This window comes from Paramisgurnus dabryanus, chromosome 20 (assembly GCF_030506205.2).
Source record: "Paramisgurnus dabryanus chromosome 20, PD_genome_1.1, whole genome shotgun sequence".
Taxonomy (NCBI): domain Eukaryota; kingdom Metazoa; phylum Chordata; class Actinopteri; order Cypriniformes; family Cobitidae; genus Paramisgurnus; species Paramisgurnus dabryanus.
This window is the reverse complement of record NC_133356.1, coordinates 27,050,854-27,078,840: the sequence shown is the minus strand read 5'-3', so window position 1 is coordinate 27,078,840 and position 27,987 is coordinate 27,050,854. Positions and strand designations below refer to the sequence as shown.

General features: G+C 39.2%; 1 protein-coding gene and 1 long non-coding RNA gene across 2 annotated transcripts; one reads left to right on the top strand and one right to left on the bottom strand.

Annotated features, from left to right (window-relative positions):
• The first annotated feature begins 72 nt into the window (after positions 1-72).
• On the top strand, positions 73-23,066 carry LOC141281320 (uncharacterized). The gene is made up of 2 exons (XR_012335550.1): positions 73-197; positions 21,224-23,066. It is a non-coding gene; the product is annotated as an uncharacterized lncRNA (long non-coding RNA).
• On the bottom strand, positions 22,779-27,921 carry LOC135733330 (cytochrome c oxidase subunit 7A2-like, mitochondrial). The gene is made up of 3 exons (XM_065251781.1): positions 27,762-27,921; positions 26,842-26,976; positions 22,779-23,458 (listed from the first exon to the last, which is right to left on the bottom strand). Exons 1-3 carry the CDS (start codon positions 27,831-27,833, stop codon positions 23,315-23,317), a joined length of 351 nt encoding a protein of 116 aa, XP_065107853.1. The 5' UTR covers positions 27,834-27,921; the 3' UTR covers positions 22,779-23,314.
• Positions 27,922-27,987: the final 66 nt, after the last annotated feature.

Here is a 27,987-nt window from a genome sequence, read left to right as displayed (position 1 = left end):
AGATGGTTAGATTTTATTTACAACACTGTTTCAGAACCGTACAACTCAAATGTTTGATTGTGTGCTGCACATTTTACGAAAGGACTACTTTCTAAACACAGGGGAGTTACAAGGCTGTATATACGCAAAGGCTTCAGCTAAAAAGTGGAGCAATTCCAACTTTGCAACTACACTCTGGTTCTGCTGACTGACATCCTGTAAGTAGCCGATGTTTTCATATTGAATTAATTTCCTACTCACGATTCAAACACGAGTTTTGTGCAGTGCAGAGCAGCACTTGTTTGTAGTTTCTACGATCACAAATGCAGACATGGTTTTATGTTTTAGTACCCTTACCTTACAAATTTGTTACGTTATGCTCACATTGCATACAGGCTAGTAAATATGATAGTATCTCCTGGCTCTAACTATTGCTTTGGGAGCTCTTTTTTCAAAGCATGGTAAGGAACGTCACATTTCTGTTTACGTAATTCGGCCAATCATAACGCACTGGATAGCTAGCCAATCGGTTCACACCCGTTTACACAGCGCTTTCTCACAACAATGAGCTTTGTATAAAACGATCTGTTACAGATGGGCGGGATTTAGGATTGTGGTGTGACCTGTTTTAATTTCTTTACGAAACGTTTGCTTATCTTGTGAAATTGGTTTTATAATGTGGGATTTGATTTTGTTTTACTAATCGTGCTGTTTATAATCTTAATTAATGTGTATTATTACAATAATGGTTCCTGTGCTGAGTACAAGAAAGCTGTCTGTGTGTAAAGTTGAGAGGCTGTGGTTTCGGTTGGGGGAGAAACCCGCAAACGCTGATAACGAAGCCCTGAAGGGAAAACACGCAGAACAGATGGTTTCAATAAACAAGTTGTTTGCTTTATAACTATGTTATATTTAGAGAAAGTGAAAATTAGTATGTTTAACTAATGAATGCATTTAACTAATTCATGAACAATGGAGTACTGTTGTGTTGTTGAATAATTATGTTTTACATATTTACTGCCTACATTTCATGCTGATTGCTAAAAGTGTTAAAGTTACAAAGATATCCAAATAAGGACTGTGGAAATTGATTTTGTTCCATTTTATATTTCTTTAATTAATCATTTTATTCTATAAACATTGTGTGTTTCATATATGCACTGAGCTATTATGTAGAAATGAGGTGTTTGTGTTTGAGAGTGGAAAGTTACCAGCTTTTGTGTGTGTGTAAAAAGCTGCAAGGAGGATTAGCGAGGAATTTACGCCTGGAGATGATCAAGATAAAAGAGGCCTGAGGGGGAAAAGTAAACAGGCAACCATGTTATTAACCAATGCTTTAATATTCACAGGATAAAATATGCAATGTATTTCTTACTTAATCAGTATTAATCATTGAATAATTGATGTAATAAATATAAGATGTTGTCTTTTATAAATTTGTATTAACCAATGAAATGAAGGTTGCATACAGAATAACCTAATGGGGGCATGGCAGCTCAACCTTGAAGAACAGAATCTCCTGTGCTTGTTCTTTGTGTGTGTGTGTTTTCTTTCCTAACTGATGGTTTTTAATAATGATTAAAGTGTTTGCTTAGAAGTAGTATTGCAGTAAAAGATTTAATATGTGTTTATCTATCTGAAGAAGTTAATGTGTGCCTTATTCATATAACCAATTTTACGAATAATGAAATGATGTCATGATATTGAAATATGTTTTACATAATAATCACTTTCATCTTACAGCTTATGTTTTTTATAAATGAATGTTTTATTAATGATTTGTTTTTAAGAAAGCATTATAACATGCTATGTGAAGTCAACCATATGTGAAGTGGAGGAGTACTAGGGAGGAACTGCAGGGCTCCCAGGGATGAGCGGAGAACAGTTTGTTTTTTCTTTGTCTGTCTTCCCCGGCAGGCTGAAATTGGGTGTGGTGAGGGAGTCAGATTCACGAGGAAAAGCAGCCTTTGTGGGTGCAAGATTAAGGGACGGTATTATTATAAGATGATCTGACATCACAAGGGGAGCCAAATATCAATGACCTATTTTTTTCATAATTGATATATTGATAATATACTTGCAGAAAATGGTTTACCAAACCTGAGTTACAAACCAATTATAGCATTTAAAAAATGGAAAGTGTTAGATTTTCCCCTTTAAGAAATGACTTTGGGCTGGGCACCCAATATCTCCCAATCCAAGATACATCCCTTGCACTTAGTTTTGGAAAGAGTTTCTATACCTGACAGGGGTAGGCAACGTCGGCTCTGGAGTGCCGATGTCCTGCAGAGTTTAGCTCCAGCTCCAGCTCTAATCAAGCACACCTGAACAAGCTAATCAAGGTCTAAAAAGTAACCTGAAAACTATAGCCAAGGTTTTATAAGGGTTGGTGCTAATGTCACAGGCAGGGCTGGACTGGGACAAAAAATTGCACTACATAGGATCCCAAATCTCTGTGCAAACTTGACTACCAACTCCACACAATGATTAAGTAGAAAAGTATAAGAGCTGACACGTGACATTACAAAAATGTAAGCGCTGTAAAAGGCTTTGCAGGTTTTAAAAATAATAGTATTAGCCAGTGAGTGCACAATGTTTAAACTAACCATTCTGAACACCTTATGATAAAACCAAGACCTGATAAATGTTACAATGAAGTCGCACTCTCGTGGCTGAGTCCCATTACAGTGTGTGCAGAATATTTTGATCACTTTTTTTCTGAACACCTTTTACCAATTCCAAAACACGGTAATTTTAATAACCAACATTAATTTTGTATATATCTTTTCCTTTTATCCTATTTAATGCCCTTGCTGCCCGAATCAGGATTTCTTGTATACCTCAATTTTGCAATTTCCATGCATGGCATCTTTGTTATGGACATCAAATAATGAATTTCCAGTGTGTGTGTTAAATTTTTTTTGCCCATTTTAAATGAAAAGAAAATGTGCCTAATAATTCTGCACACTTGAATATAAGGTGTTTTTTTCTCCAGCCAGACATCATTAACAATAATGTATTACTTATAAATGCCTTATTTACAAAATGAATGGTAGTTATTAAGATTAATTTGGTTTGGAATTAGTAAAATATGTTTGATAAAAACTGTGATCAAAAGTTTTATGTAGCTACCTAATAATTCTGCCCACACTGTATTTTATTGCAGCGTAATCATCAAAGTCATTTTGCAAACAGCAATTGGTCTATCACTTGTGTTTTTGACTGTGTTTTATCAAGAGGATATCTAACAACAGTGTTTTAGATGCAGTTCTGCTTACCACACGTCCACTCGGTACTCAGTAGTCTCTTATTTTGACAGACGCACACTGACGCTGCATGCTTCATAAAATGCCCTAAAAGTTGTGATTGGACTAGCCAAATATCAAATAAAAAAGAAACAATGGGCTGCTGATTAGGTGTCTCCTGGGCCGGTCTGTTCGGAAAAAAAATATTACGCTAACTTTTTTGGAAAATGCGATACATTGCCACCGCACCTTTTAGCGCCATTAATGAATTACATTAAAACAAAGAAAGAAAGCAACGGGCTGCGTTGCGCGATGTACGAGTGTTATGGGCTGGTCAGACAACAATAGTGTGAGATGTATGTTACGTCTGTATGATACTCGCTCTCTGTTTCTTGTGTCAGATCATCGCTCTGTCCATCTGACACAAGAAACAGAGGGGTGGAGCTTGTTAAGAGATGATTGGGCAAGCCCAGTGTCAGTATGGAAAATGAACCAATGGGCCGCTGTCCCTGCTTTATGGGCCGGTCGTTGGCCAATAAAAAAAATAATCATATTATATTCACCGGCCCCCAAGGACGTCGGCCCACCGGGCATTTGCCCGGTATGCCAGATTACCAGTCCAGCACTGGTCACAGGCCGGAGCGGACCACAGACTGTGTGCGTCACGCTCCTCCCAAAGTTCCACCTCGAGGAGGTCCCAAAGGCACCCCAATGACCAAACAACGAGAGATAAGTATAATAAAAACAGTAACTTTATTTAATTTAATTAAAAGAATCAAGGGAGATGGGGAAGGGAATCTAAAATATAGCTTCTCGCCCTCAGGGGGAACACTACGCAACACAAGTAGGTATTTCTTTCTCTACAGGCTTTTCTGGATTTACGAGTCGTTGCAGCGTGAGTTTAGCTTTAGCTCGAGAAAAAGGTGAGTATTCTCTTCTCTTCAGGCTTTCTGGGTTTAAGAGTCGTTGCTGAGTGAGTTTAGCTTTAGCTCGGGACAAAGGTGAGTATTTCCTTCTCTACAGGCTTTTCTGGGTTTACGAGTCATTGCTGAGTGAGTTTAGCTTTAGCTCGGGACAAAGGTGAGTATTTCCTTCTCTTCAGGCTTTCTGGGTTTACGAGTCGTTGCTGAGTGAGTTTAGCTTTAGCTCGGGACAAAGGTGAGTATTTCCTTCTCTACAGGCTTCCCACACAGCAGGAGACTCCTATGCGGATCCGCGTTCAAGTCGCCAAACCCGCGTGACTGTCACATTCGTTTTCGAGCCGCAGAGAGGATCCGCTCCGCCTCCGGTAGCGCCGTAAATTCTTCTGTCAAACAGCGGATCCTGAACGGACCCATGTCGGATCCTCGGACGCGCCTTTACTTAACGGTTTAACTATGCACACCTGTCAATCGACTTTCTTTGCTGGGACACGGTTGAGCTGAACCCTCTTTTGAGTAAGTTTTGATTTATTGATATAATTGTGGCAGTAAACATTGTTTTTTAAATATCCTGTATACTAATGATTGGAATGACGTTGATATTAGGAAACTTTTAGCATGTTCACTCGTGGATAATGGTTTAGCCCAACTGTGCATTATTAAGTTTACATGTTGGCAATTTTGGTGTAGTGTATCTGCCATCTTTATAATGAAAATTAATCTTTGGCAATTTAATCATTGTTTGACTCGGTTCAGACTCACGGTCACACTGCAAGATGCCATCATGTGACCTAATCAGGGACTAAATGAATGCAGGTGTCAGTCAGTGACTAAATGAATGCAGGTGTCATTCAGAGCGACTGTGTGGTTGGTAAAGACAATCTTCTGTTATTTTGAGCGGCTGTTAACAGGGTGATTTAACCAGAGGTGTGTAACGAATTCCAATTACAGTTTTGGGTAACTAGTACTTTTAAAGTGATTTTTAAGGATACATTTACTCAAGTACATTTCTAGTGAAAAAACTGTACTTTTACTGTGGTGTTATTATGATAAGCATACTTGACTTTGGATGCATACATACCATATCTGTCTGTTTGATTACAGGTGCTGTGTTCAACCTGGCAACAGATCGGGCAACAAGGAGACGTGTAATGGGAGAAATGATTAAATAATAAAAAACATTTTTGTTGTACAACTTGTCTTTCTCCAGTTATTTATTGTCAGATGTTTTAGCTGTGCATAGTGCAGCATTTCATTGAAGTTGTAGCCTAATAGATCAAGTATTTTATGTTTGCATTGACCTATAAAGCACTAAATTAGGTTTTGACCCCAAAAATAATATTTTTAAACAAAAACAGAATATGCTATAACTGTCCATAAATGTAAATGGCAATTTTATATTTTCATTGAGTAGTAATTACTTTTGTACATTAAATTGATATATTTTAGTGAAACTTTTCTGGTAGGCCTATTTACAATATTGTTAGGTTAAAAATACAAGACAATGCAGATTTAAGGTTCTATATTGCTGCAGTAGCCAGGCCTAGTGATAGTTTTGGTTTTATCCTGTAGTTTAGTTTATCCTATTTTATCCTACAGTAAGGGATTTTGAATTTGAAAGTGAGATAAACGGGTCCAAAACGGACCCGGTCCTGATAGCAATAAGCTCCGGAGCGGATTCGTAACGGAACCGCTCCGGAGTCAGTATCTCCGGTCTGCATCCGTTGCGGATCCGTCCCGGAGATTATTTCAGACTTTTAATGAGTCAGTTGCGGGTCCGCGGCGGATATATGAATGAATTTGCGCCACGGATGCGGAGCGTATGCAGCCCGAAGCCACGGCGGGTCCGCGATCCGCCTTCATTGCGGATCCGTCACTGCGCGCAAGTGGACGCCGACCCGGGTCCGTTTCGCGGGTCCGTTCCGGAAGCCGCGATACCTCCGCGACTGATCCGCCACGGAGTCCTTTTGCTGTGTGGGTTGTTAGGGCTGTGAGTCGTTGGTGGGTAAGTTAGCTTTAGCTCGAGATGACGTAAGTATCTTCCTCTTTACAGGCTTGCTAGGGCGGTGAGTCGTTGCTGGGTAAGTTAGCTTTAGCTGGATATAACGTAACTATCTCCCTCTGTACAGGCTTTCTAGGGCTGAGAGTCGCTGCTGGGTAAGTTAGCTTTAGCTTGATATGACGTAAGTATCTTCCTCTTTACAGGCTTTCTATGGCTATGAAGTAAGCGTGTCGTCAACTAGGCACAGGAATACAACAGAACTGAACCCATACGTCACCATCACCATCCGACGTAGCAGGGAGCGGGAGGGGTCTTCTCTGGCACTCAGCTGTGGCCGAAGTAACAACGTCCAGTTTGATAGTATTTCAGAGAGGCGATGACCACACGTCCTCTTCCCTAGGGCAGGCGAAGATCTAGACGAGAAGGCAGTATTTATCATGCACTTGTCACACACACAGCGTACATACAGGCGCCCAGATCCCCTATTTCCTTTAGCACTTCCTCTGCTGCTAGGCGATCAGGTATTACTATGGTATTCCTCACAGTACCTCACTTGGTGGTCCCGTCAGACTCCTGCCAGACACAGTTACAGGGCGTAATTTGCTTGGCTGGGCGTACTCCGTCGTGGCGGCTCCCGATGGTCTCTACAGGGGTCCAATCCCTCCTGAGGTGAGTACAAACAACAAGGACACGGCACAACACTACAAAAGCTTTGTGTACTCACGTCAAAATAGATCACTCACACGTTGCACAGCACACACTCCAGTGAATAAGTTAAGGTCCGTACTCCTCTCCTGGCGGGACTATGCCTGGGTAAGGGAGTGAGATTAACTTCGCTACGTCGTGCGGTGTCTCAACCGGGTTCGAAACCCTCGCTGTCCAGCGTCGACACAATGCACGTCTTTCGGCTCGCCCACCTATCACACACACCTGGTGGGGCCGCTCATAAACAGGTTACACTCTCCTTTAACAATGTAAGTGTTCAACATACACCAATGATTTACTGTTACTCATGGCTGGAAAGTCTCTAATCGATCTCTCTCTTCTTATTTCTTCGTTGTTTACATTAGGCATTCTCCAATGTAAACAACGTCTTCAATACGACTCGCCCAGACCTTCATGCAGACACAACAGTAACAGAGATGTCAATGCGTTTATTCAACTCCGGTGCTCACCCTTACTTGACTTTGGACTGTTCTCTCTCTCTCCACAGATCCCAGAACGTTCTAACAGTGTTGTACTCCAGCAGTCAGAAGACTCAACCCAGCAGATACTCACGGCGTCTATCCAACGCAACCGAACACTGAGGAGTAACTTCTGGTGGCCCTCTTTTTTATACTCCTCCATAGCATGACTCGCCCAATCATCGTGCACCGCGTTGTTTACGCAGTGCCTTGTTTCGGCGATTGCGGGGATTCCCGGGAAACCCGGAAGTGTCGGTGTTTGTACAAACCGGTCCGGGCGGAACCTCTTCGCTCTCATTTTGGTTCCGCCCCGTCTGGTCACTCCGTGACGCTAAAATCTGCAGGAAATCGGCACTCCAGGACTGACGTTGCCTACCCCTGTGATTTACTTGAATGTGCTATATTACGCTATTGAAAGCCTTTCAAGTATCAATAAATGACAACAAATGTGCCATAATATGAAGTAATTGGCATGTACTGTATATACTGTATATTTTGCTTTTAAAAAGATTTATTTAGTCAGAATAGATACAGTATATGCCATTATTTTTTCTGCAGATGTAGTTACAGTTACACCAGCAGATCTGATCCATGCTAACCACCCAAATCTTGACCCCTTTGGATGGATCATATCAGTGTCCTGACCACCTATTCCTATTCTCAACTCTTTCTCTGTCATTCTCTCCAACGCTCGCCCTTTCTCCTGTTAATAAAAACTTCTTCATTGATCACAGTTCTAAAGCTTCCTACACAAATAAACTTCAAATCCCTCAGCAGGATTGTCCAGCGTGCAGAACAGTTTACCAGGGTTCTCCTGGTTCAGCACCATGTGTTATTAATTCCCAGAGCCGTGTTTATAAGCCGAGAGCGTCCGCGAGTAACGTTGGCTCTTTTTCTCACTTAGTGTTGGAGCTGTGTACAGCAGCTGTGCCAGACTGAAGATAGGCAATGACTCGCTTTTATTAAAGGTCAAACACGCTATGAACACGACAGAGAATGGTGCTTTTTATGAGATCTCGTACATCAAAAGAGGTTTAGCAGGAACAGATCGGCACAAACACTTCTTACATGGAATGATGAAACTTCAGATGCTTTTGAGTTGCCTTTCCTTTTTAAAGAAAAGATGTTTAGGAGTTTTATTAATATTCCCATTTGGCTTTTTAAAAAGTTATTGAGCAACTGACCAATTCATCTCATGTGACATGCCCACGGTCTGTTTGTTTATGTGCATAGTCAAGATTGATGGCTTGGTACTGCAATAGATACTGATAATTGTCTGAGGTTGGCACAGTGTACGTACTTTATTAGATATCTCAGATGAAAGATGTAGCTAAGAGCAAACAAAAGCTTTAGTATGAAAAAGAAACATTGCATGTTATTAATATGATACAGGCCAAACTTATAACTAAAAAGTGCAAGTGTAACTAATCAACACATCTATTTTTGTATAGCACTAACTGTAATGCTGAGCTCTTAAACTTCTTGTTTATAACTGTTTGACTTTTATAAATTGTTATTTTTTTTTAAAGTATTTAAAACATATAGCCGGTGTTCTCCTAATGACTAAAATTGCACTTCATGTTATCTTTTATAATATTTAAAAAGATATATAGGCTAAACCGCCTTTCCATTGTACATTACATTCGGATGTGACTGTCGAAATTCGCCCCCTAGTGGCAGTCGTAATGAAATTTCTGTTTAATCGTAAATACGTGTCAACATGGAAGAGAAGCTCAATTCAGTGCCTTTAATTTATGAATATTTTATATTTAATAATTTACTTATCAGTAATTGATAGTTTTTAAAGGATTCAAGTGTTAATTACTAATAAAGTTGAACAAGAAAAAGATTAATAATTTTCACCTGGTGTTTTGCAATCCAAAACTGAAATTGGATCCGAAAATTACACACCAGCAGATGGTTGGCACCCCACGCAGCCCTGTTCCGACTCTCCTTCCGGTTTATTGTCCATCATGTGTCATGTACATTGGCAAGGTGGTTTTAAAGTAACCACGCTAATTTAAAAAAATCAGACAGAGGTGGCCGGCGGGTCAAATAAAGATGATTGGAGGGCCCCATTTGGCCCATGGGTCACCAGTTGATTGGCCCTGGCCTAGGGGTTGGTGAGTCAGGCAGGCAACAACTGATGTGTGCTTGAGCAAGGCACCTTTAACCCCATCACGAAAGTGATAGCTACACACTGCTCTGTGTATGTGTTTTAACTACTCACTGGGATGGGTCAATGCAGAAGTCACATTTCAAGTATGGGTAACTATTCATATTTTCATTAAAAAAATTGCTAGAAAAGCTTGACTGTTAAAATTAAATGATTTGCCCAAAGCATCGGCCACCGCTGCCCCTAAAATTAGTCCCTGTTTTATACCTGTACTCACTGCCACATTGGATAAGTGGTGGTTGGTAGATGAATAATAATTACAGTATAATTTACCATGAAATGCACATGGGCACTGTCAGCTTTGCTTTGCTCTGCTTACCCTGCTGCAAAAACATTGATGCGTGTGGTCTAGCTGGTTTCCTAAACCTGTTCAGTATTTGCACAGTGTCAATAGCATTATCACTTTCTCTCCTGAAATAACTGAAAGAACAGACTGAAACACCAGTGCGTGTCAACACTAAAAGTAATAAAGCGTTTAACAGTGGGGTAGAGCAGTGGTTCTCAACTCCGTTCCTGGAGGCCCACTGCTCTGCACATTTTGTACGTCTCTCTTATCTGACAGACTTAGTGATGTTTTGTGCCGTTATGTTTTAACAGTCATGTTTCTACAGTAGCCATAAACAGACAAACTGTACAACAGAGTGCATTTTGTCACACCGTTGTCTCAGACGATGACTTGTTTGTCCTGTGGCAGCTACTGTAGCTTCTCTATGCGGTTCGAAAGGGAGGGGTGAGCTGTGTCTTACCACTAGATGACCCTAAAAATCTACACACTGTTCCTTTAAAGGGGAGTGCACACCAAAACTTTCAAACGCGGCTGAAACGCCTGGAGGATGCTGAATGCCAGCTGTTTTTTAGCTGAGTGCCAGCTTTCTTTAGCTGAGCGCTTTGGTAGCTGTGATACTTTAGCTGTGAGCCAGTTGGTTGCTGTGGTAATGTCCCGCCCCTGCTCCACTGTGATTGGACGGCCGTGTAAGAACTGACATTGACGAGCAGAGCTTTTCACCCATAGTTGAAACTCGGAGCTCAGCGCTGAGCATGGAAAAATCGCAGAGCGCCGGTTTTCAGCACGGAAGAAAACCGCTAGCTGCGGGCTTTTTTGAAAATGCAGAGCTTTCATTGGAAACAATTAAAAACATGCGCCGGTCTCGGGCGTAAAAACTTTGGTGTGCACGCCCCCTAACGCAGCAAGTTTTTTTTACAGTGTACCATTAAAGAAACAGTAAATAGTAAAAACATAATTTCTACGATAAAGAAAAATACTAATTTCAGTTTGCTCTGTGGGATCTTCATTGAATTTCTGTGGATTCTTCAAACACTTTGCATTGGTTCAAAAAGGGATGAGCCCAGCCCGCTAGGTTGTAATTTAACACATGCTGGGTTGTTTCAACCCAAAATGCTAGGTTGTTTTAACCCATTGTTGTATCAAATATAAACATTTTCTAGGTTAATTTCAACATCGCTGCTGGGCTCGTCCTTTTTTGACCCAACGCTGGGTTGAAAATAACCCAGCTTTCTATTTGGATCTCTTTAGAGATGTTCCAGTTTGCCACAGAAAGTCATCGTGACAAGGTTTTTGTCTGCCTCTCAGAGGTTATCCTTCGGGTACGAGTGCACAATTCTAAATAAAAACGTGTCACCTTTCGGTTTTTAACCTACTTTAAAGGAGTTTTTGACTGCTTCTGAGAGTTCATTGATTATGCAGAAAAGTCCAAAGCACGGCCCCCATCCCGCTGTCCTACTTCCAGAGGAGAAAATTAAAATCAGTCCCTGTGGTTTCATTGTCATAAGACTTCTCTAAAACTGTCTCAACTTTCACCACCAAAGGACAGACTGCACTGAAAGTTGTTATTAAGTTGGATGACGCTCCTGTTCCCTTCTACATAATTAAAAACACACGAGTACCACCCGGAGCACATGTAGTACATGCATATCCCATGCATAAATTCATGCCTACTAAAAATTAAAATGTGCACCTGCACTAGCACTGATATTTTCAGGAATAAGAGTTACAAATCAGACATCTCAAGGACATTGTGGTCTTTTCTACAGACTAAATGATGCTTACAGCGAGAGCGGCCATGCAGACCAGGTCACACCGACCTAATTTTATTTAAAGAACAACGGGCAATCTTATACAGATACAGACTCCTTTTAAATGCATCACTTTAAATTAAAATCCATCAAAAACTTGTGCCCTTTAACATACCGCCAAAATAACTTGCATTCAATAATATAACACTGACTCATCTGAAGTCTCTGAAGCACAGAGGTTATGTTTGATGAATTTGATGCCGTGACCTTGGCTTATTTTTCTTGTCACTATTGAGCATACAATACCAAATACTGTACCAGTATCCATGGCAACAGTTGATGCACCCTTGAGACTCGAATTTAAGATCTATAAAGTATGTGTGTGCACATCTGCACAAAGCAAGGAGAGCTCATTCAGACCATTGCAGCCTACCAGGATTATTAGTCTCTCATCAGAGACATCTGTTATTACTTTTCACAAATCCTGAAACCCTTTGCTCTATTCCCTCTTCTCTCAACCTCATTCCAAGGCCGGCTTCAAAGCCCTAATGTGAGCTCTCCAAACACACACGGAGCTGCATTGAAATGAGGTTTTGGAAAAATCTCAGATAAATTGAGCGCTATGAAGTTGTGAAAGCTCAGTGGTGTCGGGCAATAAAAGCGGATGGTTGAAAATAGCCGTGAGGTGATTCCGAACTCATGCAGACGGGAAAAGCCCTAAAAGCTCCGGGCTTATTTACATCCCAGCAGCTCTGGCAATCCTCCATTAGAATCTAGTTCGGGTCATTTACATTTGCATCACTGTCTTACTACAAATATCCACTCTCCTGAACCCTGCCACTTATAGACACGCTTTTGAACATTAATGCATGAACAATCATGGTACATTCCCATTGTATTTTTCAATGGGGTCACAGATTCACACAAAAATACAAAGCGTGACTCATTTGAAATGAAAGCATATACTAATATTGTGGCAAACTGAATAAATCATGTAGGTAGTAAGTAGGTCATCCAGTCGCATAGTGTATAATAAGTGTATAAAGTTAGTGTTAAAAAATACTGCTTGGGTGATTCTCACGAAAACTTGGTTTTAAAAATGTCAAGCATGAAAATGTAAAAATTGCTTAAATTTACTTTTTTTTCCCAGCAGACATTGAAAAACAAAGTCTGGAGAAAATGGGAACATTAATTTAAACACTTTTACTTATCATTTAACACTTTTTGTAACATAATTTAAAAAATGAGTCCTAAAAAATCTCATTACCGCAACAGTCAGAAAACATCAACACTGACATATTTTCAAAATGACATGACAAACCTGAAAGAACATAATATGGAGATTCTGCACATGCATTTAAAATCAAAGTATTATGCTTCTATTATTTAAATTAACATTTAATAAGCATCTGTTGCGGTAATGATAGTCAAAATGTCGTGTAAGCATTCTGACAAGACAATATTTCAAATTAACTGTAAAAAAATGATCTTACCTGGTAGCCATCTTGAAGTAACTGGTCCATGTGCTTGGTCACTCAAAATCAAACTTTATTAAAATTCTGTATGTGTGCTTAAACTGTACTCAAAAAGTGTTGCGGAGGATGAGAACATCAGGCATGGACACATCATTTTCCTAATTTTTCTTCATTATTATTATACATGAATATTCAGTAAATATTTTTCAGTCATCTAAAGTAGTCTAGCAAAACATCCATTTATTTTTTTTTCTAAATACTATTCTAAATTACAACATAACGCATGTTCAAACACAGCCGGACACATTGCGGTAATGAGAATTTCAGCAGAAAATGAGATAAAATTGACAAATTATAAATTCTTATGTTGAAGGTAGAAGGTAGAACACAGAACACAGTATTGTGTTAATTCTGATGCTTTTTAATATTACTATATTACACATTTTATAGCTAAAATCATTAGTGCCGTGGTGTTTCAATGGTTTTGTGAGAATAACCTGCTTACACTGTCAAAAATAGGTACCATGTAGTGACAACTTTTGCACCTTTATTTCTGAGAGTGTACATTTCATTATACGTATTTATTACTAAACAAATCTGAATATGCAATCAGTAAAACATTTTTTTACTAGGAATTGTGAGGATTGTGTGGGCTTCATATACCAGGATAGGTCCATGTAGGTATCTAGCATTTGAAGTTTGAAATAGGAATCGATAGGAGGGATGATAACTACACAACCTGTTTTCAGGAAATAAACACACCCACACACAAACAGGTGAGGCATACAGACAGATAAGAAACAAACTTACATGCTTTGATCCAAAACCTAACATCATAGATTTCTATAGCACATTTAAACATGGCCACATGCCAACCAAAGTGCTGCACAGATATAAGAAACAGATAAATACACAATATAAACATAAATGATGACAGAATTTGTATTTTTGGGTGAACTATCCCTTTAACTAATTTTTTAACAGACCTATGCAGTATAATGTTAACACACCATTTTCTTTCATTATCAAACACGTCCGAAGATCTGTGAGACCACAATGCATGGAGGCTCAACCCAGGGATCTGCTGCTTTGAAGCTTAGAGAGGAAGGTGAGAGAACATGAGAGAAATCGAAGGGGAAAGTCAAACGAAAAAGAAAGACAATTAGTTCTCTTGAAATGATACGAAAGGAAACATTTCATTGCAGCAGGTGATCTGGACAAATGAGGACACTTCTGAAAATGTTTTCCTAAAACAAGGAAAATTGTAGCTATCAACAGAATTGTAATTTTTGGGTGAATTACACCTTTGCATTGTGTAACTTGAAGAAGGATCTCTTGAGAGAAATGCAATGTACACTGAACAAAATTATAAACGGATAGTCTCAGAGTTTAGAATCAGACATCTCAAGGACATTGTGGTCTCTTCTACAGAATGATGCTTACAGCGAGAGAGGCCATGCAGACCAGGTCACACTGACCTAATTTTATTTAAAGATCAAAGAACAATGTGACTGCTAAAGTGCTAGGTATAACATTTTAATGTTATACCTAATGTGCAACACTTTTGTTTATGCCCCCATTTTTAGATCAAAGACTTTTTCTATGTACACAAAAGGCTTATTTCTTTCAAATATTGTTCTTAAATCTGTCTAAATCTGTGTTAGTGAGCACTTTTCCTTTGCCTAGATTATTCATCCACCTCGCTGATTAGACAGCATGATTATTGCACAGGCGTGCCTTAGGCTGGCCACAATAAAAGGTCACTCTAAAATGTGCAGTTTTACTGTATTGGGGAGGGGGTCCGGGGGGGATTCAAAACCATTTGCCTTACGCAGTTGATCAGGTGGTTGATTTTGGCCTAGGGAATGTTGGTTTACTCTTCTTCAATGGCTATGTGAAGTTGCTGGATATTGGCAGAAACTGGAACACGCTGTCGTGTACGCCGATCCAGAGCATCCCAGACATGCTCAATGGGTGACATGTCCGGTGAGTATGCTGACCATGCAAGAACTGGGGTGTTTTCAGCTTTCAGGAATTGTGTAGAGATCCTTTCAACATGGGGCCGTGCATTATCATGCTGCAACATGAGGTGATGGTTGTGGATGAATGGCATAACAATGGGCCTCAGGATCTCATCATGGTATCTCTGTTCCTTAAAAATGCCATCAATTAAATCACCAGTGTTCGTTGTCCATAACATACAGCTGCCCATACCATAACCTCACCGCCATCATGGGTCACTCGATCCACAACATTGACATCAGCAAACTGCTCACCCACACAACGCCATAAACGCTGTCTGCAATCTCACCTGCACAGTGAAAACCGGGATTCATCCGTGAAGAGAACACCTCTCCAAATTGCCAGACGACATCGAATGTGAGCATTTGCCCACAGAAGTCAGTTACAACGACGAACTACAGTCTGGTCGAGACCCTGATAAGGATGACGAGCATTCAGATGAGCTTCCCTGAAAGTTTGTGCAGAAATTATTTGGTTATGCAAACCGATTGTTGCAGCAGCTGCATGGGTGGCTGGTTTCAGATGACCTTGGAGGTGAAGATGCTGGATGTGGAGGTCTGGTGTGGTTACACGTGGTCTGCGGTTGTGAAGCCCCTTGGATGTACTGCCAAATTCTCTGAAACGCCTTTGGAGACAGGAGATGGTAGAGAAATGAACATTCAATTCACAGGCCAACAGCTCTGGTGGACACTCCTGCAGTCAGCATGCCAATTGCAAGCTCCCTCAAAACATCTGTGGCATTGTGCTGTGAGATAAAACTGCACATTTTAGAGTGGCCTTCTATTGTGGCCAGCCTAAGGCACACCTTTGAAATAATCATGCTGTCCTGATATGCCACACATGTGAGGTGGATGGAATGTCTCGGGAAAGAAGAAGTGCTCTCTAACACAGATTTGTGAAAATGTTTTGAGTGAAATAGGACCTTTGTGTACATATACAAGTCTTAGATGGGGGAAAAAACAAAAGTGTTTATAATTTTGTTCAGTGTAATATCTGCTTAACCTTCTGTCTGTTAGCTGCCGTGATATGTCAAGATCACTTATATCCCAGCACATAGAGTCTATCTTACCAGAATATCAACACATTTCAACTGTATGTGGTGTATAAAGACCTTACATAATAAACTGTATGGTTTTTATTACCTTAGAGTGAGACGTTTGGTTACTGTTCATGTACTGATGACATGGCTACTGTAGCTTCTCTATGCCTTTCGAAAGGAAGGGGTGAGCTATGGACTGAATAACAATCTCATCCTAATTTTGTCACAGTGGTCTACACAGCGGACCTGTACCAGCACTTTTTTGGTTATTCTTCTGACTTATCTACTTTTACATCAAGACTGCTAGCGAATAGTTTCCAGACTCAGAAATTTACTGGAAGCTTCCTTCTCCTAAAGCACACATTGAGCATTCTTGTGAAACTCGTAGACATAATATACTGTACATCCTACAGTAACTGTCTGTCTCTTGGGACTGCATTTCACTGTCACTGAGATCTCCTCCCCCTCACATCTTCGTTTAGATCTCTAATCAGCCTTTCATGAGATGGCCAGTCACAGCATCTGCTGTTTATTTTATTTTATGCAAATCAGGATTTATTCAGACACCACAAAATTGAAATTAATGAGGCATTGGAACGTCAAAGTGTCTTCTCGGGTGGTCTAGTAACTCTAATTTTCACAGAGGGTGAGTGATAGATGTGACAGCAAAATTACACAGGGAATGAAAAGTGGGAGGTCATACTGTAGTAGGACTACCTTACCGAGTGAACAATTTTTAAAAATAGCCCATGTTTTTAGATAAATGCGTAGGATGAAATACATGAAATGGGGATAGGTCTTTGATGTCCAGTCTGATTTTGAGTTATTTTAGTAAATGTCCTTGCTTTTCTAAGCTTATAATGGGAGAAAACAGGATCAAGGAACAACTTCAGACTTTAAACTCGCCAAAAAGTACATCCATCTTTCACAGAAGTAATCCGGCTCCAAGGGGTTAATAAGGTTCTTTTGCAGGTAGGCTAATTGATGTGATATTGTAAGAAAAAATTCCATAAACTGTATAAACAATTATAACTAGCATCTTGGACTCACGCGATTCTTAAGAGTCACTCACTACGGCAATAACTCTTGCATAAATCGTCCAAGATGGCGTTGTTAATGTTATTATAGTTAATAATGTTTCAAATATGGATATTTTTCTTACAAAATTGCACCAATTACCGGCAGAAGACCTTTATTTACCCATTGGAGCCATGTGGATTACTTTTGTGCAGGATGAATGCACTTTTTTGGGGTTTAAAGTCAGAATTTTTTCCCTGATAGGCCTACCTGTTTTCTACTGTTATAAAGCTAGGAAAAGCAAGGACATTTACTAAAATAACTCCAAATGTGGTTGTCTGAAAGATGATGGACATATGCATCTCGGATGGCTTCAGGGGGAGTAAATCATATGGGAAATTTTGATATTTGGCTCGAGTATTGCTTTAACTCCTCCAAAATGTGTCCTTTAGAGTCCAAATGAGATTTTCGAGGATTAGTTCAGCCCAGAATTAAAGCTAACCAAAACTGAAAGAAAGTTTCTTTCTTTATAAAAAGTCATATACTAGAGGTGTGAATCTTCACTGGTTCCTCGATTCGATTCGATTCCGATTATTAAGTTAACGATTCGATTCAATTCGATGTTACGATGCATCACGATGCATTGCATCCTTTTTTTATTAATGCACATTACATTGATGAATGTAAGAAGTCAGATACAGTATATGCAGGGGCGTGTCTAGAGGGGGGGCATGGGGTGGCACCGCCCCCCCTTGGAATATGATTGGCCCCCCCTGGTGCCCCCCCTCCAATCTCATTGGGCCAGCTAGATTTACTGTCAACCTGAAAATGCCCACCGCACCATTGGACCAGAGAGCTGTCAATCACTGTTTGATTTGAGACTCGCGCGAACGCGAAGACGAAGCGAGCAGAGTAGTTGCGCCTTTTTAAAACAGGAGGAAAGAGATACCATGACACCAACCACACCATTGGACCAGTTGTCAGACACCCACCACACCATTGGACCAGTTGTCAATCACTGTTTGATTTGAGACTCGCTCGAACGCGAAGGCGAAGCGAGCACAGTAGTTGCGCGTTTTTAAAACAGGAGGAAAAAGACACCACGACACCCACCGCACAATTGGACCAGTTGTCAACAACTGTTTGATTTGAGACTCGTGAAAACGAGAAGGAGGGCGCCCCGCCACAGACTCAACAGCCGCCACAGACTCAACACTGGCACAAATCAAAAAGATTTTCCATGATTACCATTTACATTTTATTTTACTATTTAAAACGGCTTCATGTGCTTTTGCAAGCGCTCAGCAGCGCCTCTCTCTCTCTCTCTCTCTCGCGTGCACGCTTTCTCACTGCTGCGTGCGGAACCTCGACAGTGCCTCTCTGACACTGAGTGAGGGAGTTAAAAGTTGGCGGTGTTTCCACCTGGGTTCCTCTGTTGTCTTTTCACGTAAAAGTTAACAGCCAACAGATGTTACTGACAGAGAATACGGTTGATCGAGTATTATGACTTAACGAAAGGTTAGTGTTTTCCCCCACACACACACACACCAGTTCTCTGTGTACGAGCACTCTCTCTCCCTCCCTATGGTGCTTTATGCGCGCGCACGCTTAACAGTATTCTCTGATATTTTTGAATTTGCGCTGAATTGCTATGCGCGATCTACAATAAAACTATCACTCGCATTTAAAATTAAAAGCGCTCATAAACACAATCAGATGAGAAGAGCAACCTTGCATGAGACACACAGGTAATCCGAAATCACCTCGTATCAGCTCTTCAATGTAAATTGTATCAGACAATGTCACATTTAAATTAGGATTTTAGCAGTATAAAGTAACAGCTGGTTGGATTAAACACGAGGTGTTATTGGGTCGTGTTAGTCACTAGCTTAAACTCTTTCTTGTTGTCTGACAACAGAACAGATAATATGTAAAAAAATAGCATTCAGTTGTGTTAAAATACAATATAGGCTAATAAACAATGAAAGTCAGATCAGACAGAGTAGAAAAACAAAATCCTGATATGTCAGAATGTTAACTAATACCAGCTACACGCAATGTACTTAAAGGAACAGTTCACTTAATTTAAATGGTCATATACATAAACTTGTTTCAAACCTGTATGAGTTTCTTTCTTCTGCTGAACACAAAAAAGAAAAGAGTTAAGAATGTCTGTAACCAAAATCAGTTGATGGATCCCATTGACTTCATATGTAGGAACAAAATAACATGCAGTCAATGGGGTTCATCAACTTTCTGGCTACTAAGATTCTTCAAAATATTTTATTTTGTGTTCAGCAGAAGAAAAACTCATACAGGTGTGAAATAACTTTAGGATGAGTAAATTATGACAATTTATTTAAAGTGAACTATTCTGGAACAGAACTGTTGTTTAATCCATGCAAAATACAAAAAATTAATACCATCTATATTAGAGCACGTGGCATTGCACAAGAACCATGCTTAATATTTTCTAAACCAGTATTTATTTTCATTTGAATTTTTTGATTGGCCCCCCCTGACTGGTTCTTGGTCCCCCCTGTGCCCCCCCATTTATAAAATCCTGGAATCGCCCCTGAGTATATGAACTCCTTTTTATTTTGTTTTCTTCTAGAAGTATACTAAAGTATACTACTTAATAGGAAACAAGACAAACTTATTCTGTAAACAGCAGACAACAGCAGCATTTAAAACTAAAACATAAGGAAAAACTAAAAGTGCATAAAACTGTCAATTAAAGCATTATCAACACTTGCATCCTTTAGCAGCTCGGGGTGAAAATGGTTAACGTGGTTTCTTCAATTACTTGTATTGCCTACATATTTTATTTGTGCATGACAGGCTTTACACACAGCGTGTCTTGTCCAGTTCGTGCTTACCAGCATGTTCATAGAAGCCGAAATGAGCCCAGACATCGGCTTTTAAAATACCCGGTGCATTTTTTTATCACTCATGTCTCACAACACTCCACCTTTTTTTCTACCGCCACATACCTGTACGCGACGAATGACGTCAGCAGGCTATAACCGATTATGGGTTATTACTGCATCGATGCAGAATCGTCCACCCCCGCATTGCGATGCATCGCACAATCGATTAATTTTGACACATCATATACCTCTATGATTGCATTATATATTCCTTTAATGTCACTGTGCTCAAGAAATCACAATGTGTTTGTTAACAATGTTTTGCTTTTGTGTTAGAATTGGTTTTAGTGAACGTCAATTTGGATGATGCATGTGTTTCATTTTGTTATTCATTTTGATGCTAATTTGACTCTGCAGCAGATGGTTTGAGTACACTGTGTTGAAACTTTTATAAAATCACAAAACACAATTATTCCAAGGAGCACTTACTTAGACACACTTTAAACATTGAAGATCGTGTCACTCACAGCCCCTCAGGACAAACTCCATGTGCTTAACACATCACCTTGCGGCATCATCGAGGCTATTGGAACACGGCTGAGAGTTTTTCCGAAAATTAAACACAGGAGATGAAAAGTCATCAAGTTGCATCATTCCCTTTAGGTTTTCAACACGAAAGCACGCGTGTGAAGCGCAATTCAAAAGTAATGATTTTAAAAAATTTGCGTTAAACAGGTGTACAGGAAAGGTTTTAATGAAAGCCCAGTACAAGACTCAACTCTAGGGACTGGGATTTGAATATTAAGCTGCTCTGTGGTGATAAAGGGGTTTTGCTACATTAACCCCAGGATTGTTTAATCTTTCGGTGGTATATAGCTTTAACACTCGTGAGCAGCTTTAGGCACTAAAGCGATTTTATTGGTAGGCTTTCAATGACCCGCATGCTCTTTTTTGTCAAAGATGGTCATAGCTCTTTAAGCACACGGCTCTTGTGTACTGACTCCAAGGAGACATTTCTCATATAAAACTTCAAACTTCTTTTACTTTTTCACTCTAAGTCTTTATATGGGCAATATATATATATGTGGTGATGCACATTATCACACCCTGTTGCTATGAGAACCGCTGCCACATTAATCCTTTAGCAAATAAATGATCTGTTAGTCTAATAGGCATTAACAAATATGCAATTATGCTGTATGGGTCGATAGCAAACAGAGATAAGATGGTTTCAATAACTCTAATGGTACTTCTGTCTAGTTTCAGGCTCTCTGGTTAATGGCAACAAAGGGCTTGGTGACCGGGGCATTGTGCTCCGCCCCGCAGTAATCGCTATCTGCAGAGACGGGACCATCACAGCAGGCTTAGCTGTGTTATTACCCAGCAGGCTTCAATCACTGCAGGTGGCAGCAATGTTGAGTACCAGCTCTCTTCACCACACCATTATTTGAACAGAGGATGGCTGTCTGATGTGTTTGGAGAGTGAATATATTAATAATGCATATACATAGATAGAAACAAATCATATACTGTAGATGTTCACATTATGTTTAATGCAAGCTGTTAATGTAAACATTGTGTCAGCGAGGGATTTAAAACAAGTATGTTAATGATTTAGTTGTAGTTCTGGGTAGATGAAAGACTGCGCTGTCATCACATTTATTGTGCATCTTGTTTATAGTCGACTGAGCACAAGAACCAACACAGGAACATCAGCACCATTTATAAGCCGTCAGATGCAGTCATAGCCTGCATCTGAAATTGCGTGCTGAGAATAAGATGAAGCATTAACTGCTTTATCATCAAAACAGTATGTTCTATATAGTATGTGTGGGTGCAGTATGATAACATTTTGGACATATTGCGTCCGCCATGTTTTCATTGTCTTGTGACCCGTATGTCCTTTCACCTATGACAGTGGTTCTCAAACTTTTTCCGCATGCGGCCCCCTTGTGTATGGTGCATTCCTTCGCGCCCCCCCCAAAGAAAATTTATGACAAAAAAACAGTTCTAAAATTTAACATTTCAATTAAACAAAACATATTAAGTTATAAAAAGTAGTGCTGTTGGTTAGTAGCCTTATTTTCTTTAGGTTTAATTACACAGAATTCATGATAAATGAATGTATTTTATAAAATGTCATAAATCTGGGGCCCCCCTGGCACCATCTCACTGCCCCCCTGGGGGCCCCGGACCCCAGTTTGAGAACCACTGATCTATGATGTAATCAGAGGCATACCATAATATATATATATGCGTTGTTTAACAAGTATAATTAAATCACGTGGAATACATTACTTGGTAGCGTAATCACTTAGAGCCACCTGGTTCATATACTCTTAAAAATAAAGGTGCTTTAAAGGATCTTCACATGCTACAGAAGAACCTTTTTTGGTTTCTCAAAGAACCATTTAGCAAAGGTTCCTTAAGAATCATTTTCTTCATAAATTTGTATTATCTGAAGAACCTGTTTTTACATTAAAGACCTTTATGTGTAACAGATATATATGTCTGGTTATCTGATTTTTTTATGGAGATAAAAATGAAGATGTTTTTGGTAGTTTGCATAATGATATGAGCTTTTGACATGGCCGGGAAGCGGTACATGACGTCAGACTTAACAAGCGGATAGTACTCGAGATTCTGGTCCCCAACTGCTAATCTTATATTCAAAGGACATAATCTAATCTCAGTGAAACATAGCTTTTGAAATGCTTTTATGTACTCATATCCTGTATGGCAACACAAAAAAAGGCCAGATACATAATAACACGAACCATAGAGACTGTTTAAGTTCAACACTAAAGACACTCACTTTTTACAAAGAAAATATATTTATTCTCCTAAATACAAGGACATAATTTACAGGCTGAAAACATACAGCTGTTTTCCCTGTGATTTACTCAATGGGGAAGAATGCAAATATTTAATCCAGCTGTGCTGTAGTCATGGTAAATTTAAAAGGGTGTAGCCAACATCTATTAGTTAGATGGTTTTTTTATTAACGTTCAATTTGAGTTATTCCCAACAGTTTATCAAAGTAAATAAATATTGTAAATTGTTCAGTAAAACCAAAACAACCCTCTTATAAAATGAATGCATGTGTACAATGAACACCGCAGCATTAAAGTTTTGGACTAAACACATGACAGTTGGGCAAGATGTACGGAGGAAATGGCAAAAATATTGTAATTATTATAAATAAAAGCGGTTTAAGGGACGTGAGAAAGCATTACGACAATCAAACAAAATTGTGACTGTGCTTATGAGAGCAGAATTATAATAGTCCATGTCATCAGTCCTACATAAAACAGTTTTGCATTAAATTATCCAGGGGGCAGACAGGTCAGGTCACTGTGTTTTTCGGGGTTGTGCAGCAATGTAGAGAGCCATTAAACAGTAGAGGGCTCCACCGATTGTCAAACTCATTGTGGTCCTATACAGCATTTTGTCCATGACTCCACGCTTCAGGTGAACTGGTGCTCCATCGGCTTTCTGAAGTAGAGAACAGGAATATATGAATATCAGGATGTCAAGTTTTATGCCATTTAAATGAAAATTAAAATACGTAACTTGGATGCGTTTTTTATTCGTGGAAGTTTAACAGTTGAAAATCTGTTCATCAAGAATCATCAAGGGTTTAGGACAATATAAACAGAGATGGTTCAATATATTGGTAATAAATGGTAAATAAAAAATACACGCGTTATGTATGTGACACAGGTTTTTGGGAGACAAACATACTTTGCAGGAATTATGTGAATTAAAATGCACAAACCAGAATAAGTAATACCTAATAAATGGAGAAAAGATGGTTCTTCAAAGAACAAATAATTGCATTTTAATTTTCATGTGTGCATTTATGAGGAATAAACAATGTTATGGATGTGATATTTCTCTGTCATTGATTTGACAATTCTGAAAGCTGCACTTACCCAACTATGGAAAATAAAAACTTAAACAGAGACCTCGCATTGTTATTTAAGCAGGGCTCGAGACTAACTTTTTTCACTGGTTGCACTGGTGTGCCTAATTTTCTTAGGTGCACCAGAACAAAAGTTAGGTGCACCTAAATTTTATTCATCCCATTTTAAGCCGCAGTTTTACAAGCACCCAACCCTGTTAACCCGCACGAGGACACTGGCATTCTAAAGAGTTCTTTATTTAGTTAGTTAGTTTAAATGGACTTACCTCAAAAAACTATATGGCATTAAAAAGACTTAAGATTCAGTTTTTGACCTTTACTTTTTTCAGAAAATCCTCTAGTGACAGTAATGTCTCAATTTTTGTCAGGAGTATGAATTTGTATTTAATTTTTAAGTATGACCCTCAGTCACGGTCATTGAGAAAAATCCTCCTGCATGGTTGTCATTAGGGCTGCACGATTAATCGAAAAAGAATCACGATCTCGATTCATACATATAGGCGATCTTCATTTTAAATGACGGCGATTCACTTGCATTTACAGTATTTCCCTGTATTCAGTTTCTGCGTTCAAGTGTTCACGTATTTACATTACAACAACCCAAGAATATCAGTCAAACTTGCTAACACACACTCATACAGGGTAAAACCAAACCCTATTCATTCACCAATCAGACCCGATCGTTTCTCTCCTCTCTCTCATCTCATTTGCGGTGTTCCGCTGTCACTCGCGTGACGTATAACAAGGCGGCAGACCTAAACACAGTCGTTTACTTGGTGGATCTGGAGCGGCAATTTTCACAAAAAAGAGAGGATAAATGAGTGTCACTGTGGAAAATCCTGGTGGCGACGGAGAAAGTGAAGATGCAACAACATTGGTTTCGAAAAAAGGCAAGGAAATTATTTACCTCAGGCTCCGGACGTTTCTAAATCGGAAGGCTGCAACCTCAGGAGGTCGCATGCAGGCTGTATACGTCATCAAGCCTGGTTCATTTGAGTTAACGGAGCATTACATTCGCAAGTCATTAACATACTTCAACAATTTATTATTAACTAAAAATATTAGTCATCTTTATAACGTTAATTGTTAATACTCTGAAATTAGACAGTCTTTATGATGCGCAGTTTAGAAATGCGACCTCCAGAGAGGCTGCAGCCTTCACATTGAGAAACGGCCTCTGTGCGTTCCCCATTAGAAAGGGTTTTTCGCACGAGGGGAACATTGACACATGTCTGCGTTTCTCTCTGATGCCACAAAATGTTGATCTTTTAGTCTTTTAAAGGTTTAACGTTAGTGTTTTTAAAGTTTTAAGGTTGGCCAGTTTGATAGTACAAAAAGCACAGGTGCAATTTAACAGCTAACAAATTTTCAATTATTCTAAATTTTAAGGGGTCTAAAATAAGAAAAAGAGACTTTTAAGAAACGTTATTATAACTGAAAGTCCTGTAGCACATTTTTTAGTTAAGTGCATAATAAATGTTTTTGTTAAAATAAAGAGAATCGGGTGAGAGAATCGGGATCTCAATTCCCATGGAAAAAATCGGGATTCACATTTTAGCTTGAATCGTGCAGCCCTAGTTGTCATGAAAGCACTCAACAACTCAATGTTCATTTGGGGCTTTTTTATTCAAAGTGTGCATATTTGGAGAAATATTTATTCCATTTTAAATAATTACTTTACATGTCTGCAGGGTTGAGTAATATTTGATCCATATTTATTCCATAAACAGCAAAGGCTACAGCCATTCACACTCTGTTTGTCTGTTTTATTCATACGTGAAGCTAGAGGGCGCTCGTGACAGACAGTCTCATTATGACAACTTAATGAAGACGACGTAGTGTCACGCAGAGATCGCCACTTTACAGGCAAATTAAGATGTTGTGATGTTTTAAAGCATGGAGACAATAAACACGATTGAGATGATATATGGTTTATCTGTGTTCTTCACGCTATGTCGGGTATTTTATAACAATACTGTATATTTATAATGGTATGCTAACCGAGCATAAATAGCATAAAATAGTTCTGTAAAATAGTTTTCCATATCATTTTGTGATCAGAAGACACACCAGATCACACACGGTTTTTTAAAAATCACTCGACTTTTGATGTTTCAAAATAAGTTTTATTATAAATCCCTTTATTTGTCGTGTTTTAATGGGGGGCTAATCCAACATGTTACTGGCTGTACTGTATAACATTAATGTTACATGTGCTGTAAACATGCTCTGGAGATATGAAATATGTTTTAGGAATAATTTCGACTGGTAAAGCTTCTTTTTAGGTAACCTTAAGCTTCTTTTTGAAATTAAGGCGTTTAATACAACGAAATGAGGGATTAAAACCCTGAATAGATATTTGTGAGTATAAAAGTATAAACTTTTTTCAATGTATTGAAAAACATTGCTGTACTTTGGGTTTACATTCAAGACATTTTTCTTTATAAGAATTACGCTCTGGCTCGGACTCGATTGTATGTGGTTCATTACCTAATGCCGGGACCGGGGCTTGACATCTGCGGCTACATCCACTCTGTTTATCGGATGGGCCACTCGCCTTTCTTGGCACTTTTGACTGCAACATGCCACGCATATTTTTAAAAGAACACACACGTACAGGAATATCTGGACAACGGACAATCAAAGGGAGGGGTCCGCCCTTCACTATCTCTGATTGGGTTATACCACGACATGGACCTAATGTGTGCTTGTTTTGAACCAAAGGGAGACTTTCAGAGACAGTTGTAGAGACTTTTAATCCGTCGAACGGCTGGTCGCACTGGTGCAAACTAATATTTTTTTAAGGTGCACCATTGAGAAATAAGGGCGCATTTTCGAGCCCTGCCAAGCCACAAAATATTGACATCTGAGAATATTGACTAGAATTGCTTAGATACAAAGATTAACAGCTCAACAATGACAGCAACAAGTAGTTAATGTTACTGTGCAATACCTGAAAGATCTTTTGCAGCTCAGGAACTTTGTTTACTCCCAAGTAGTGGACTGCTGGTCCCTTTTCTGAAACCACCTTTGTAGGTATGGCAAAGATCATGGGAGGGGATTGAGATGGCACCGCAGGCTTCAGCCCCTGTCAGAACAAACATAAACATCAGAGCTTCAGAACCATTGTGTGTTTATCATTTTAGGATTTAAATTAATCACACAAGTAGAAATAATTCACCGAAAAGTCCTTACTCTTAAGGTTTAGGAGAAAATTATATATAAATAATAATAACTGTCCTAGCCACCATACACCCAGCAAACAGCTGTTTAAATACTGGTAAAGAGATCTGAATACAGGTTTAAAACTATCCATGGGTAAATAAATAATGGGAGAACTTTGAGTGAACTACGTCTTTGTATAAGTGTAAATTAAATAGCCAAGGTCACTAGTTAAGGACCAAAGGGCAGAGATGACATATAAGGGTAACACTTAAACTCAACAAACATCAAAGTGTTAAAAATATATTTTATATAATGGGTTTTTGTGTCTTATACTGACAAATTAACAATGATTTTACCACAAATTTCAATATATAAAATGAAATCATGCCCAAGCTAACCCTATTAAAACAATAAGTAAGTTACCTGAGAATATTTATCAACACTGAGTAAGTTACTTGAATTGTTGTTCATGTAATTTAACTGGTAGAGTATTGTATAGCAATCTAAAGGTCATTGGTTCGACCCCAGGGAACTTCCATATGACACAAAAATGTATAGACTGAATGTACTGTACTGTTAAGATAAAAGCGTCTGCCGAATGCATTAATGTTATTGTAATGAGCCTGACTTCCTGCAGTGAGCTCTTCGTGTGAAGGTCACTCGTGACATATCGCTTCTCATAATAAAAGTATCGTAATGATTGTTTACCTGAGGACTGTATGCGGACGCTGCCGTCGCTCCCGTTAACTTCCCAGTAAATCCGCTCACTTTATAATACATTTTAAATAAATACTGTGAGCTTTGCTGGACACCAGAAAGACGTCCCACCGCCTGCTTACTGAGCTTCAGAAGAAAGGACCCTTTCGGCGGAAATGACGTATGGTGGTGAGTAGACCGCTTCCTGCCTGATTAAAAATATCAAGCTTGTCGTTTA

Coding starts and splice junctions, on each gene's coding strand:
- LOC135733330 (XM_065251781.1), bottom strand. CDS start 27,833: ATGTATTATAAAGTGAGCGGATTTACTGGGAAGTTAACGGGAGCGACG. Junction 26,977..27,761: donor CGTCCGCATACAGTCCTCAG/GTAAACAATCAT, acceptor TTGTTCTGACAG/GGGCTGAAGCCTGCGGTGCC. Junction 23,459..26,841: donor AGCTGCAAAAGATCTTTCAG/GTATTGCACAGT, acceptor TCTCTACTTCAG/AAAGCCGATGGAGCACCAGT.